The 15,353-nt window shown below is 34.0% G+C and overlaps 1 protein-coding gene across 1 annotated transcript in view; it reads left to right on the top strand.

Annotated features, from left to right (window-relative positions):
- Positions 1 to 11,691, top strand: part of ifc (delta4-sphingolipid-FADS-like protein ifc) — a 71,304-nt gene extending 59,613 nt beyond the window's left edge. Inside the window, exon 5 of the mRNA XM_090398776.1 lies at positions 8,105 to 11,691. Within this exon, the coding sequence (XP_090254902.1) occupies positions 8,105 to 8,257 (153 nt within the window). The 3' untranslated portion in view covers positions 8,258 to 11,691. The remainder of the gene's footprint in view (positions 1 to 8,104) is intronic.
- The last annotated feature ends 3,662 nt before the right edge of the window (positions 11,692 to 15,353 follow it).

Genomic DNA, 15,353 nt, shown 5'->3' with positions numbered 1-15,353 from the left:
CTACAAGATTTCATTAGTCTGTTGATTAATAACTGATTTAAATGTAATTTTATATTTGTCAACATGTCACACCATATACATAAGTGTACTAATACTCTTTATGATTATGCCATAATTAATTATTAATACATTACAAAATAACCAAGTTCAGGATTTGTGAAGTATTCTGTCATAGGAAAAATCTGGGAAACGCTGGTCTATTGAGATTCTTCTGCAAGGCCACATCTTCTCTACTTCTCATAGTTCTTCACAACTTTTCATCATCAGCAAATAGTTGCACATCTCCAGATAAGCCAGTCCCACTGTCATTAATATACAAGTTAAACAATAATTGTCCAAAAGAGATCCCTATTGCACTCCACTAGTGACTTTCCTTTTTGGGATACCACGCCTCCATACACAAGCTGCTATCTGATAGCCAATCAACTATTCGACATATTAGTCTTTTCTAGTCCCATCTGTTCAATTTAGTTACTAGCTTGTCATATGGCAGTCTATCAGAGGCTTTTGAAAAATCCTGGTATACACTATGTTCCTATCTAGTGAATTTGTCACCTTGTTCTAATTCATATACAGATCGACAAAGCATGACCCCTCCCTCCAATAAACTTATGCTAATCATCATAAAGAATACTGCTGTTATTAACCCATTTCTGAATACTAGTCCTCACTCTTTAACACCTTAACACGACATTTCTTCTCCCTCCTCCCTTGCCTCCATTATAGGTAATTGAAATTGTTATTGTGTTTAGATAGCCCAAGCTATTAACAGAGTTTACCTACTATAATATTTCGAAAGGAGAAAAAGGAAGGGAATATAAAAAATAAAATACAATACTATGTAATTTAAAATTTTTAATGATATTTACCAAGTCTCATACTTTCTAATGAAAACATAAAAAAATGAATATATCCTAATTTTTCTTGTGCAAGGTGTTGTTAGATTTCAGTTAAAATGTACATGAAGAAAAAAATACCTTGCAATCCAAATGACGAACTTATTTACACAAAACAACGAGTGTCAAACATTTTGATGTTTGCTTTAGTAATATATTACACAAAAATAAAACATTTTTCTACCATGTGAATGATTTGTAGTTGTAAATCTAATAAAAGTTAAAAAAAGACTGAAATGCAACAAAATCAGTTTATAAACCATGTAGAAGGTTAATTCTTTCTAGCAGATTCATCACAAATGTCACATACTGAACAACGAACTTTGGTTTTCCAATCCTTGGCTCGAGGACAGATCTGACATCTAGCTTGCTTCTTCACTTTTGGTTCTGGAGGCCCTTGGTCTCAGCAAGACCAGCATTGGTGTCTTCATCACTTTGGATATTCAGAAACTTTCTTTATGATATTTGTAAGTTCTCTAGACAGTGGCTGAGCCAGTCTTCTTTTCATGTGTGGTGTTGCAAGATTAAAACCCAAATTCTTCAAGTATTGGTGCCTAATCATCTTTTTCTTAGTTGCTGAATGGAGAATTATCTGCGAGTTGATTCCTGCTTGATCCAGCATCCCATAAAAATAGCACAGAGGCCATCTTCTGGTTTTTGCAGCTTTTTGTGTAGTTGTGAGCCATCTGGTCAAAACAGTCAACATTACCTTTTGTGTTGTTATGAAAAAGTATAACTTCTGGTTGCTTAGAGACCTCATCAACTTTCCTGTCACTGTGCATTGATAGAAATAGCTGTGGTGCATAACACAAATTTAACACACTAATGCTCACTGGGGTATTCTATCACCCCAACAGTCTTACAGAACCACACAAACTTCATTAACTACACTCACTCATCGACTGATGTGGAAAATGATTGTTGGTTAGAGTATAGCTGGATGGGGGAAGCACTGTGCACATCTGCGACTAACTTGTAGAAGAAAATGGAGTCACCTGGGGTAACACATCACCCCGGGGAGTATTGTAGGGTTAATTCCCTAGAGCATTCTTTCAACACATGCAGCAGTGTATTATTAATTCCTACTGCCTTTAACATCAAGTTTACTTAACTCCTCATACTGCTCATTCACCATCAGTCCCTCTCATATACACTCTACACTTCAGCTTTTCATGATGTTGCTTTCACAAGGATGAAATATACTGACAAACTGCTTATTGAATACTTCAACTATAATCTCTTCATCAGTTAGCATCGTTCCACCGTAGTCATTATTTTGTCATTTGATTGGCTAATTTCTTTTCATACTGCACTTTTGCCGTCTTTACCAACCAAGTCACTTTCCTGGTCTGCTCTTTGTATTCTTCATGCAGCTGATTATTATAAGCATTTATTGTGGTTGTCTCTTCAGTGACTTCTAGATATCATGCTTAATCTCTTCATCCATTTTACCCTATTTAGCCTTTTCACCTTTAGCATACATTCACATTGCTGCTGTTAAATAACTCTTGATCAATGTCTGAACACAATGTTCAGACATTGATCCGTGTCTCTTAAATTTTCTAATTACCAGCCCTTGTAGTTCAACATGTATCCTTTCTTCACAGAGGTTTCCATATGACTGGTTACAACCCCAGGTGACCACTTCATGATTACTCTCACCTTCTAGGTGAAGATTACACTTCATTCACAATCACATCCTTTGATGTAACCAGATCTAAGACTTAACACTTATGTATCCTCCATTACATATTGCATAAGATTGTTGTCCCTTAAGAACTCAAAAAGTTCATTGTCTTTATTACCTGATGTTATATTTTCATTCCTGTCAATATTGCCATAATTGAAATTGTCCATAACAATCACCCTTCACTTCCTCACTAAGCCAAGTTGCCTATACAATTCATATTCTCTGACAACACCCAACCAAATATTTCATTCTATCAACCTTGTGTGGACATAAATCTCCTGCTGTCATCAGCAGCCCCTCCTCCTCCATTCTTGCCCTTCCTGTCCTCATGAAAAACATCATATCATTCCATTTCTATTTTCAATATATTCTCATCCAACCATGCTTCACTTATTCAGGCAAATAAACTCAATCAACGTAACAATTTCATCCTCCTTATTTCTGATACCTCTATCATTTGTAAATAAGCATAATTCCTTTCCTTGTCTGTAATCAATCCTATCCATGCTGCTGCTGTTCATCTGTGACTTCTTTGCAGCTGCCTGATCATGCTTACACTTTGTCATGTATACCCTCCCAGACTCAACTACCCACTATGTATTCCAGTCTATTCCATTCCTATGCTGATCATACATACATACACACATTCATTACTGCTTTCAGAATCTGCTCTTCTTATACTGTCTCTCCCTGGCCCATCCTGTTTCCCTTCAGCATGCATTCCTGTTCTCACATTCTCATCTCCATTCCCATTGAACAGAAAAATGGGGTGGGCCAGGGAGACACAGTGTAAGTAGAGGATTCTGAAAGCAGTAATGAAGGCATGTATGGGAATGGTCAGTGTAAGAATGGAGTGGCCTGGAATAGATGGAAGCGATAGTTGAGTCTGGGAGGGTATATGGGACAAAGGGTGAGGGTGAGCAAACAGCATAAAGTATGGACAAGTCACAAGGGAGGCATGCTACTGGAAGAAAATGTAATCAGTGATGTAGACGAGGTATCAGTGGAAGTCGATGATGTGAATGAGTCAAATGGACTAGATGAGATATTTGTTCCCATCATTGATTATGCTTCCTTCCCCCAGCAGCCTTTCCAGGTAACTCACTGCAAAACCATTCAGGTGCAGTTCAGCACTCTTGTTCCATTCATCTCTTTATGTTCAGGATCTTGCTCTCTGCTGAACTTTGTCATACCTGAGAAATCACTTCCCTCACTCGTTTTTTTTTTTTTTTTTTTTTTTTTTTTTTTTTTTTTTTTTTTTTCCTACTGGCAACTCTCTCTCTCCTTTATTAAAAATTCTGCTTTAATGCTTTAAAACAACAAAAAAATCATATAATGAAAAATTCACATGTCATGGTTACTTTTTTTTTTTTTTTTGACAGACCTTTGATTTTATTAAACCACATTTGCCAATTGACATTTTGGTATTGTTCAAATTCATCATTTATCCAGGCCTATTTTTCATTAAAAAAATTAAAAATATGCAAAGATCTAGATGGGATTGCAATGTCCTCTCTCCTTTCTATCCACTTTCTATATGGAATTTCTGGAACCAAGTACTCAGCACAGCCATTCATAAACCAGCTGTTATGGCTACATTATGTATACTACATCTATTTGGTCTCGCAGTCAAGACACGTTATATTTTTGGACATTTTAACAGCCATTCATAACTTATTTCAATGCTATTCAACACCAAAGCTAAATTATAAAAGCATGTATTGTATATTTGTTTATTAATTGGCTTGTATTTTACCAGATTTCAAACCAGCAATCCCATAGCTAAACTGCATGTTACAATTTACATGTGACAGTGAGAAGTCAAGCATTCAAATTATAAAGGTCTAAAGATCTAAAGGCCTAATTTGGCATGGTCTAATCTTTTAAAAAGTATTACAGTTATCAATACATCATTAATTTATAATTTATCAGCCAATGCCTCAAAATTCATGAGTTTAAAAAAAAAAACTAAACTTTTTGACTGTTAATATTTGGTTCTTTTATACTAAGTAAGAGACATTTTATTGGATTATGATTCTTTATAAATATATGTATACAATCGTCTAAAAGTTTCGCCAGCTTAAGTCTATCTGGCTTCTTCAGGACAAGAAATGGGTACACTAACATTAAATGCTAAAAAGGAATGCAGTAACGACAGTAAAATTAATTAAAATTGAAATGATGCGTGACATTAAGAGCATGGAGACTTAGTCATTGTTTGTAGATCAACAGAACAGACATCTCAGGATTGGCCCATCATTTCTTGATTTCGAACCACTCCATCGATTGGGACAACAGCTTCATGCCGTATATTGAAGAAGATTTCAGATGTAGAAGCTGCAGTGGTTCTCTGGACAGGAATCTCAACAGAAATCAAGGCATGATATTAAAAGACATTTGGAAAATCTTAATAAATTCACTATGTATAGCAGAACTCAATTTTGCGAGAAACTATAAAGCGCGATCTACAAACAATGACTAAGTCTCCATGCTCATAATGTCATGCGTCATTTCAATTTTAATTAATTTTATTGTTGTTACTGCATTCCTTTTTAGCATTTAATGTTAGCGTACATATTTCTTGTCCTGAAGAAGCCAGACAGATTTAAGCTGGCAAAACTTGTAGGCGATTGTATACATATATTTATAAAGAATCATGGTCCAATAAAATCCAAAGAACTTGTCTCTTACTTAAAACTAATAACTGTTTACATTCCCTTGGCACATTAGTCATTCACCTTTCAGGTGATTTAGTATCTTTATTATTATAGAAAGCCAACACACACGTGAAGATATATAAATAATCACGTCATCGATGTGATTATGCAGTATGGAATTCTTAAAATGTTGTCAGGGCTGTTTGTTCTAATGAGTCAGATTTTCCACAGAACTCAACTGTTTTTACCATGCTCTTATTGTCCATTTGTTATAGCTCCCATAAAATAAAATAAAATATTACTTGTCCCTGGCTTTCCCCCTCTCCTAGCACACATGAAAAAAGTACCCTATTCTTATTCCACATATCAGGGGTAATTCTGAAAAGATAACCAAAGTACTAATAAAATATCTTCCCACCATGTGTGAAATTATCAATTTTGATCTGCTCTTCTAAGGATAAACTCCATTCTCTAGCACATTATGGAGTCTGAAGTTCCCAGTGACCTGACCAACTATGAGTAGACAAAGTTTGTATATGTCTTGGAGAAATAAGAAATACATTTGCTAGAAGTTTATTTATATTATGGCAAGTCCAGACTAGCAGATCACATTTTGGACACCTCTTATGCAGAATTAGATGGAAGAAAACCAATGTGCTATATAGAAGTTTTACAGATCAGTAAGACTATTTTTGGAATTAGCAATGGCTAGGAAGGAATGGTATTCCTTGTATTGTATGGATGTGAAAGTTGGGCCCTGAGAAAGAGTGAAAGAAGGAAGATAGGTGCATTTGAATTATTGGTTTGAAAATGCTTAGTAAGAATACCATGGACTGCAAAGCAAACCAATAAATCATTGATAAACAGAATAAAGCCAGACTGTTTCCTTGAAACTATGATCATCAAGCAAAAAATTGTCATACTTGGGACATATTATGCGAGCGAATGACAGTCTGGAGAAGTTGATTGCTTGCTAAAGTCGGTGGAAGCAGGAGAAGAGGAAGACCAAGAATTAGGTGGGTGGAGGGAGTTAAAGAAGTAACTGGAATGCACCTGGAAATTCTGAAAGATATGGCCAAGGACAGATCTAAATTTAGAGTGTATGTTCATAGAATCATCACGAGTCAAACGACTTGATGGAACATTCTCCTAACTTTATCAAGTATGGCTGCATTAGTCTACCAGAAATTTGGGAGACATCTCAAGATCAGTTCTTACATAACTAATACTTCTTTTGTATGACATTAGAAGGTGCCAAGTTTGGACTTTAGATCTTTTATTGGCTACAATTTGAATGTTTCACTTATAGTTTACTTGAGAAAAGGAATAGCATATTTTGCTCTTAGGATTCTGATTTGTAAAATATAGTGAAATACAAGCTGGTTAATAAACATCCTTTTATAATTTACTTTTGTTTAGTGTTATACTCTTAAAATAAGTTATGAATGTCCAATACTCAAGTCTGTCAACCAGATTTAAACGGCCAAACATCAAAGTTAATCTTTACTGTAGAAAAAGAAACCAACATTTCCCTTTCCTAGGCACTAGTAACATTACTACCAGGCAGTTCATTTTTTTTTCTATTTATAGAAAGCCCATGTACATTAGGAAGGTATTTACGAAAGCAGTCACATCATTCATCCCAGCATTGTGGCATCCTCAAAACCTTCATTCATGCAGGGTCAGAACTGCTTGTTTGGAACTGAACTCTGCTACCCTACCTTCATACACTTTTTTAAGGCCAGTAACTAAAATATTATCTCTTATTTTCAGGGTATATGTGAAAAGATAGCTAAAGTTCTTTATAAGTATAATGTCCATGTCATGCTCAAACCACACATTCAGCTAGTTACCTTCATCCTCTTGCACATTCTAGATGCACAAGTTTCCTTGTGACTGAGATTAAACTGCTTTGTACATGCTCATAGATCTGTTAACCTCCATTACTGTGAAGAAAAATAAACTTCATCTGCTACATTTCAAACCATCTTCAGAGTACAAATTACAACTGTAAGACCACATATAGCACTCAATTAGATTATTCCTGAAACAATTTTAGTACATTTAAAGAAAGTTTTCTTTCCAAAAGAAACAGGTTTTAGTAGTTAAGTTGTACCTACAATTTAGCCTACTCTGGAGAACCTCTAGTCATTTAACATTCACCACACATCCATGCTTTATTCCTTCACACAAGATTAGGCAGAAGATAACACATTCTGTACAGTTGATATAGGTCTTGAGTGACTTTAGAATCAGCATCAGTTATGAATCACCTAACTTCAATGATTATGACTGCTTTAAGTTACCAAAGATCTGAGGGATAATCATTCTAAGATCACATTTAACCTGACTTATCTGAATTAACTTTGTTATCCATCTACTAAAGGGTACATCGTTACCTTTTATTGCCTTTTCATTTATAATTCGAATTGTTTTCCTCTCTCACTCTAATTGAATAACAGTGGAATTAACATTTTAAAAAAATTAAGAAATGAATGCAGAAACCCCACGTTACCTGAATTACGTGTAAGTAATGTTTAAGTAACCTTACAAGAAAATAATAAAATAATTCAAAAAAAAAAAAAAAGACGAAATATATTCAAGTTGGAGTAAAAAGATAAATACATTTTTTCTCGATTTTTCTCTATAAAATCTGTAATAGCCTATTTCTTTAAAAAAAAATAAATAAATAAAAAGTGCTGCTTGTTATAAAATCAGCTATATGTAAGATGCTGTAGAACCTATAAAGCTGAACCACATTGCGTTTGAATAAATAAACATTGTGAATTTTGAGGAACATGCTTATATATAATATGTAGTTATTAAAACTTATTCTGATAATTTTTTTTATTTTTTTATAGGTGAAGAGAATTGCTAAAGAATATTATGAACATCTTCCTCAGCATAATTCATGGATTAAAGTTTTATATGACTTTATTACAGATCCTGATATAGGTCCTTATGCCCGAATTAAAAGAATACATATTGACAACAAACAAGAACATAAAAAATAATGTGGATTACTTTCTGCAATTTTTCATTTTTTTTCATTATATTTAAGTGTAAATTAAAGATGGCAAGAAATTATATTCTTGGTTAAATCTTTTTTTTGTTTATCCAAATGTACTCAAAGTTTGCACATTTGTTTACTTATACTTTGATAAAGGATTAAGCCAGGAATATAATTTCTTGTCATCTTTAATTTATAGTATAACCAACTGGAAAAACTTGCAACATATATTTAAATACATGGCTTCACCATTCATTGTTGGTGTAAATGCCATTCAAAGTGCTAATTTATATATATTATATATATATATATATATATATATATATATATATATATGTATATGTATGGATATAAAAAATTCTGAATTTTTCTTGTTTTAGATTTGTACTGTTTCAGTGTATAATGGTGATCTGAAATTAAATTCTCAGGTAGTCATTATTGCCTAACAAAGATTGGAAAAATATTTAAGTATTTCTTTTTAGATTTAAAAAGGTATAATTAAAATGAGATTATAACTATCATATGAACCTAGTTTTGTATTGTATTATGCCAAAAGCGAAATTAAAAGCTGGTAATTTGTGTTCCCTTCTGTTGAAAGAGATGTTATTTATAAATTGAATCAATTTTTGCAAGCTGCTTGAATTCATGGATCTGCATTGAATGCATCAGCAGCTGTAGTGTCAGCTGATTCAACAGAAGGAAACACAAATTACCAGCTTTTAATTTAGCTTTTACTGGGTTGATGTAAATGTTGCTACTTACTGTGATAAATAATGTTCTGGTTCTGATCTTTACATCTGTAGAAAGTAGTTTTTTTCCTTAAAAAAAAAAAGTAAAATGTTGAAGCAGGCTCTGTATAATACTGTTTTAAGACATCAAAATGTAAAATTTCTTTGATCCTTTCAACTCTCTATCCTGCAAACTATTTCAAAAATAAATCAGATTTCAATTAGAAAATATAATTTTGTGTGTATATTAGGGGCAAATATATTCCATGTGTGTGGTATGCTCATTTGCTAAATAGTAATGTCGCCGATATGATATTTTTACATTTATTCCTGTTAAAGACTGCTAATTGTTTCCAGACTTTGTGTGATTCCTAAAAGTAAACACAATATATTAATGCTTCATGAAAAGAGCACTTTAGATTCATAAACATTGCATCACATTTGCATTAATAGCCTGGGTGTTTATTCAAAATACATACACCTTTGAGCTCTTTGAAAAGACGTACGGATGGTGCAGCATGTCAAATTCTTAGCATTCTAGTAGTTTTTAATGGTGCAGAAGGCGAGGCAGGGTGAGCTCTGAGATAATAGCACCTAGGGGCTATGGTTCGTTGTCTCAACCAATTCAATTGAACATTGTCATGGGTTGCTTTTTTTGTTTTCTGAGTGTCATCTGTTTTGCATGTGTGAAGTTTTTTTGAAATGCCGTGGTAGTCAAATTTTTATATATAATATAGACAAGTGTTTAATATATAATTTTCAATAAATCTAACTTTTACTGAAATATTTGGGTGTATGTATTCTGTTAAGAATACACCCAAATATAAAATTCACTTTGGAAATAGAATATAAAAAATTCTTTCCTGGATATCCTCATAGAAAAAATGAAGAAGAAAAAAGTTTTAACTTTTTCTGTTTACAGAAAATTGACAACTACGGAAGATTTCTTAATGCAGCCTCACACCACACCGCTCAAAAAAAAACATATAATAAAAACCTTGAGAAACATTTTGCTGCTCAAGTTGCATAAGCCACGACAGCACATCCAACTGAAATGGGCACACAATGCCACCGATATATAAAAGAAAATGCTTTAACTGCCATTAGAACGTTTTAAAATAGGTTTATAAGGTTAAGTTACTTTACAGTAGAGTAGGCAAATATTTGTCTACTTCAAAGTAATTTTTTTTTGGGGGGGGGGACAATTACTTTCTGCAGATGTACTGTTAAGATCGGAACCAGAACATTATTTGCTTACTTCACTGTAAGATTACAGTGGATATTTATTATCCTTTCTGCTAATAATTTTTATTCAGTACTGGGATTTATTCTAATTAATCACATAAAGTTTTTGTGAATGCCAGAAGATTTGAAATTATTACGTTCTGAAGAAAACAGTAGATCCCTGCTTTATGAACATCTGCTTTTATGACTGATGTCTAATTTTTTTATCATATGAAATGTAGCTGAGAATAAAATATTTTAACTACTAAGAATGATTTATAATAACCAAATCAGCGTGGTTTATTTTTTTAAATATTTACAATATTTTGTATTATACAATACAAAATATTGTATAATACAAAGAATGTTATAAATTCCTTTATTTTTCATTTAGTGTTTAATGTAAAATTTATTTACAGCACAATACATGTATCCTTAAAGAAGGGGAAAGCAATGACAAATTTTAGAATTGAAAATTGGAGTTTGAATTAGAAATTTTAAGCTGTCATGAATCTAGAATGAAAGTGTGTATTATTCTGAGATAAGCACCATCTTAAGAAAGGAAAATGGGTGTGGGGAGACTTAGCCACAGTTAACTGATGAAAACCAAAGGTTTTTAATCATCTTTGGGAAAGGCAACAACGGTGTTTAACAGCATATTGGCTGTAAATGAACTGTTGAACTTGCATAAAAAGTAGCATCCTACCATTGAGGAATACAGTGGGATAGCATAGTAAGAAACCATTGAAGAAACTGAAGAGCTTATACCTGCCTTTTATATTCCAAAGAATTAAAACACTTTTCTGAAAAATGACTTTGTTCTAAAAATGTAAACACTGGTGATTCAGATTTTGAATGAAATCTTGCCATGCTATAGGAAAATTTACAGAGGGAAAAAAAAGGGAGGGGGTATTTTCAAGCTCTAAACAGTAAATCCTGTAATATTCCACAGATGTATAATTATTATTTTTTTATCATTACATTATTTAAATGCTGTAATTTAGTTCGCTGGCCATTTCACTCTGGTATTATCTAGTTCAAAGTATACTTCCAGGAACATGATCTCAGTTCATGATGGACCTATAGAAAATTAGGGTTTGATTTATGTGGCTTATTTGGAAATTTTCCAGCATGTTTGGTAATTTAACGTGAAAAGGAAAAGTCATATCAAACATAGCTGTAATTGTAATGATTTTTTTTTTTTTTTTGTGGGCATGGCAAGAATTGAAAATGAAATTTCTTAATGGTTTTTGTGGCAATTCCTTATAGGTTGGAGTAAAAAAAATTGCAATTGCAATTTTGCTCCAACAATGTGAAATGATGTAATATATGCATTATATTGTATGGTGTATTCTATTTTCCTTCATTTTATATTATATATGTATGGAGGTTCATTTACTTGGTTGTTAAACATATTTTTTTAAAGGAATTGAATGACATAAACCGAGAGAAAAGGAAAAAGGTTTAATAGTATCACACGACTAGTTTCGGCATTTTATAGCCATCTTCAGGTGTCTTTATAAAAGAAAAGAAAAAACATTAACCATTGAAGATAAAAACTGTAAACAGCACAGGAAAGTCACTATACATATTTAACGTGAAACCGTTGTAGTTAACGTATTTAAAGCTGTTCCTTTATTGGTCACGTTGGGTGAGTGCATGCGTGCTTATAGCATCTCGTGTGCACCAGTATTTGATCACAGCAGAATGACAGTCTGGGAGGTTGTAGCTTAAATTATTATTTAAATGTACAGGGTTGAAGATGATTTCTCTAGATTCTACAATTTTTTTCTCTCAAATTCGTCATGGCAACAGAAAATGTTGTTAGATCTATCACAGAGGATTGTATGACTATGGTTTTCATCATCAGAATCGGCCGAAAAAAGGATATGGCTGGATAAAGCACTGGCACATGGTCTCTTGTAAGCGATGTCCCTCCTGTGCTCCTCCATATGCAATTCAATAGACTTATCCGTCTGGACAAAGTAAGGAATGCAGTCGCACCATATCTTATACACACTGGGATATTTTAGATTGTGATGGCTAGGCTTTGGACGACTCACTAGAGAGCGGATCTTAGGAAGCGGAGTAAATAAAGTTCTAATGTTACCAGAAGCAGGCAAAATAGCCGTAAATATAATAGTTCTGTTATATTTTTTGGGAAACTGAGCTTATGTATGGTATAGATATATTACCTTTAACATTATTCATTTCTTCAGTATGGTGTCTAGGAGGATTAAAAAGGAATTTTTTAGTAATTTTTTGAGAATAACCATTCAGTCTGAAAGTAGATCTAAGAAAATTTATTTCTTTACAAAGTTCATCCAGGAAAGAGCAAGTTCTATGTCCCAAAGTAGGAATAATTCCAAGTTTCTGAGGAGGGAAATGATGGGACTGACTATGGAGATATCTACTGGTATGTGTAGGTTTTCTGTACATTGAAATTTTAAGTTTTTCAGAAGAACAGGCCAGTTTCACGTCCAGGAAAGGAAGGGGAACCATTAGTTTCAAACCCCGCCGTGGATTGGATATGTGCGTGTTGACTATTGAGATGTTCAAGGAAATCCAGGAGAGAATCACGTCCATGGCTCCAAATGAGGAAAATGTCATCCACATATCGTTTCCAAATTCTAGGTGCTAAGGAAATGGAAGAGAGTTTTAATTTCAAAATCTTATGTATGGTATAGATATATTGCCTTTAATATTGCCCTCAACTTTAAGGATTATAAAAATAAGATGCTAGAATTACTACAAAGTGATACTTACTCAATTCTTGAGAGAGATCCCACTCGTGAACTTCAAAATCGTACCAACAATTTATTAAAAACAACTTCTGAACTGTCTAGAAACATTCGCCTTTCTCTTTGCTCTCTCCATCCACTTATTCCACGCGTGTATGGAGTTCCCAAGATCCACAAGGAAAATACCTCACTTCGTCCCATCGTTGAAGGCATTGATTCACCAACATACAACCTTTCAAAACATCTCGTAGAATACCTCAAATATTTTTCCGGTAAGTCTTCGTCTTTTATTAATAACTCTGTGGATTTTGTATCATACGTTAAGGATATTACTGTTATAGAAAATGAAATCATGGCTAGTTTTGTCATAGTATCCTCGTTCACAAATCTTCCTACAGATGAAGTCCTGACACTACTCAAAGGTAAATTATCCAAAAAAATGTTAGCCTTACTTACTCATTGCATCAAGTCTGGATACTTTAGATTTCAGGACACCATCTACAAGCAAAATCATGGTCTAGCAATGGGTAATCCTTTATCTCCTGTACTTGCCAACATTTGTCTGGAAGATTTTGAAGTTAAAGCTATCTCTTCCTATTCCTTAGCACCTAGAGTTTTTCTTCTGAAAAACTTAAAATATTAATGTACAGAAAACCTACACACACCAATAGATATCTCCATAGTCAGTCCCATCATTTCCCTCCTCAGAAATTTGGAATCATTTCTACTTTGGGACATAGAGCTCGCTCTCTTCTTGACGACCCAGACGAGCTTCATAAAGAAATCAATCAATTCTCAAAAAATTCCTTTTTAATCCTCCTAGTCGCCATGCTGAAGAAATTAACAATGTTAAAGGCAATATATCTATACCATACATAAGCTCAGTTTCCAAAAAATTAGTCAAGGTTTCTCAAAAAATATAACATTAGAACCTTATTTACTCTGCTCTCTAGTGAGCCATCCAAAGCCTAGCCATCAGTTTAAAATATCCCGGTGTGTATACAATATGGTGTGACTGCAACATTCCCTACTTTGGCCAGACGGATAAGTCTATTGAATTGCGTATGGAGGAACATCATTTACTAGAGAACACGTGCCAGTGCTTTATCCAGCCTATCCTTTTCTCGGCCGATTCTGATGATGAAAACCATAGTCATACAATCCTCTGGGATAGATCTAACAAAATTTTCCATTGGCATGATGAATTGGAGAGAAAAATTGTAGAATCTAGAGAAATCATCTTCAACCCTGTACATTTAAATAATAATTTAAGCTACACCCTCCCAGAATTGTCATTCTGCTGTGATCAAATACTGGCGCTCACGAGATGCTATATGCGCACGCGCACTCGCCCAACAATGTGACCAATAAAGGAACAGCTTTAAATACGTTAACTACAATGGTTTCACGTTAAATATGTATAGTGACTTTCCTGTGCTGTTTACAGTTTTTATCTTCAATGTTTAATGTTTTTTCTTTTCTTTTATAAAAACACCTGAAGAATGCTGTAAAATGCCGAAACTAGTCGTGTGATACTATTAAACCTTTTTCCTTTTCTCTCGGTTTATGTCATTCAATTCTTTTTAAAAAATATATATATATTGATAAGAAAAATAAATCTTGTCTTTGCTCTCGCTCCCATCTTTTTTTTTATATCTAATCCACAATACATATAGCACATTAAGGGCGTGTTTGGGAAAGAGGAATAAAAGAAAGGAATCTGTCACGTTTTGCTTTGAACAGCTGAGGGTTGTAATCTTTCGGGAAGGCAGAGTGGGAGGAGACTTCCAAAGGACAGAAGTAGATGGAATTATTATTCTGGCTCCATGGAGTGAAAAGACTCTTCATGGGAGGCCATTTCTAGAAAACACAGTTTATCATACCACTCATTGACCATTCATGCTCTCACCCTCTTGTTCACAGTTTCGTAACTTCCAGTGATGGCCCCTTATCCTCACTCCTTCCCCCTGTTTCTTCAAGTGAAATAACTCCCTAGTGTCAACCCTGTAACTACCTCTCAGCAGTTTAAAAGTCTCAATTATATCATCTCTCCTATCTACAAAACTCTGCAGTCCCCATTCTCTCAGCCTCCTCATAACCAACATTGTACAGTCTTTAAACCATCTTTTTATTTGCTTCTGTACCCTTTCCACAGTTAATTTATCCTCTTCAAATCCTGGAGCAATCTTCTGGGTTACCTTCACCACCTTTGCAATATGCTTCCTGAATTTCAGGTTTCTGTCAGTCATCATACCCAGATCTCTTGCCTCCAGTACAGCTCTCCAACAGAGTATGCAGCCTCCCATCGATGTATCCCAAACTTCAGGACAACATTTTGCGGCATTAAACTGTTATCTCCCTCCCCCCTCCCCCCATTTCATTGTGACATCTGTGCTATTATTAATAA

The sequence above is a fragment of the Typopeltis vanoorti genome, chromosome 10 (assembly GCF_054136105.1).
Source record: "Typopeltis vanoorti isolate ZY-2024b chromosome 10, IOZ_Tvanoo_1.0, whole genome shotgun sequence".
NCBI classification, from domain to species: domain Eukaryota; kingdom Metazoa; phylum Arthropoda; class Arachnida; order Uropygi; family Thelyphonidae; genus Typopeltis; species Typopeltis vanoorti.
The sequence above is the reverse complement of the archived record's forward strand: the minus strand, read 5'-3'. Positions and strand labels throughout refer to the sequence as shown.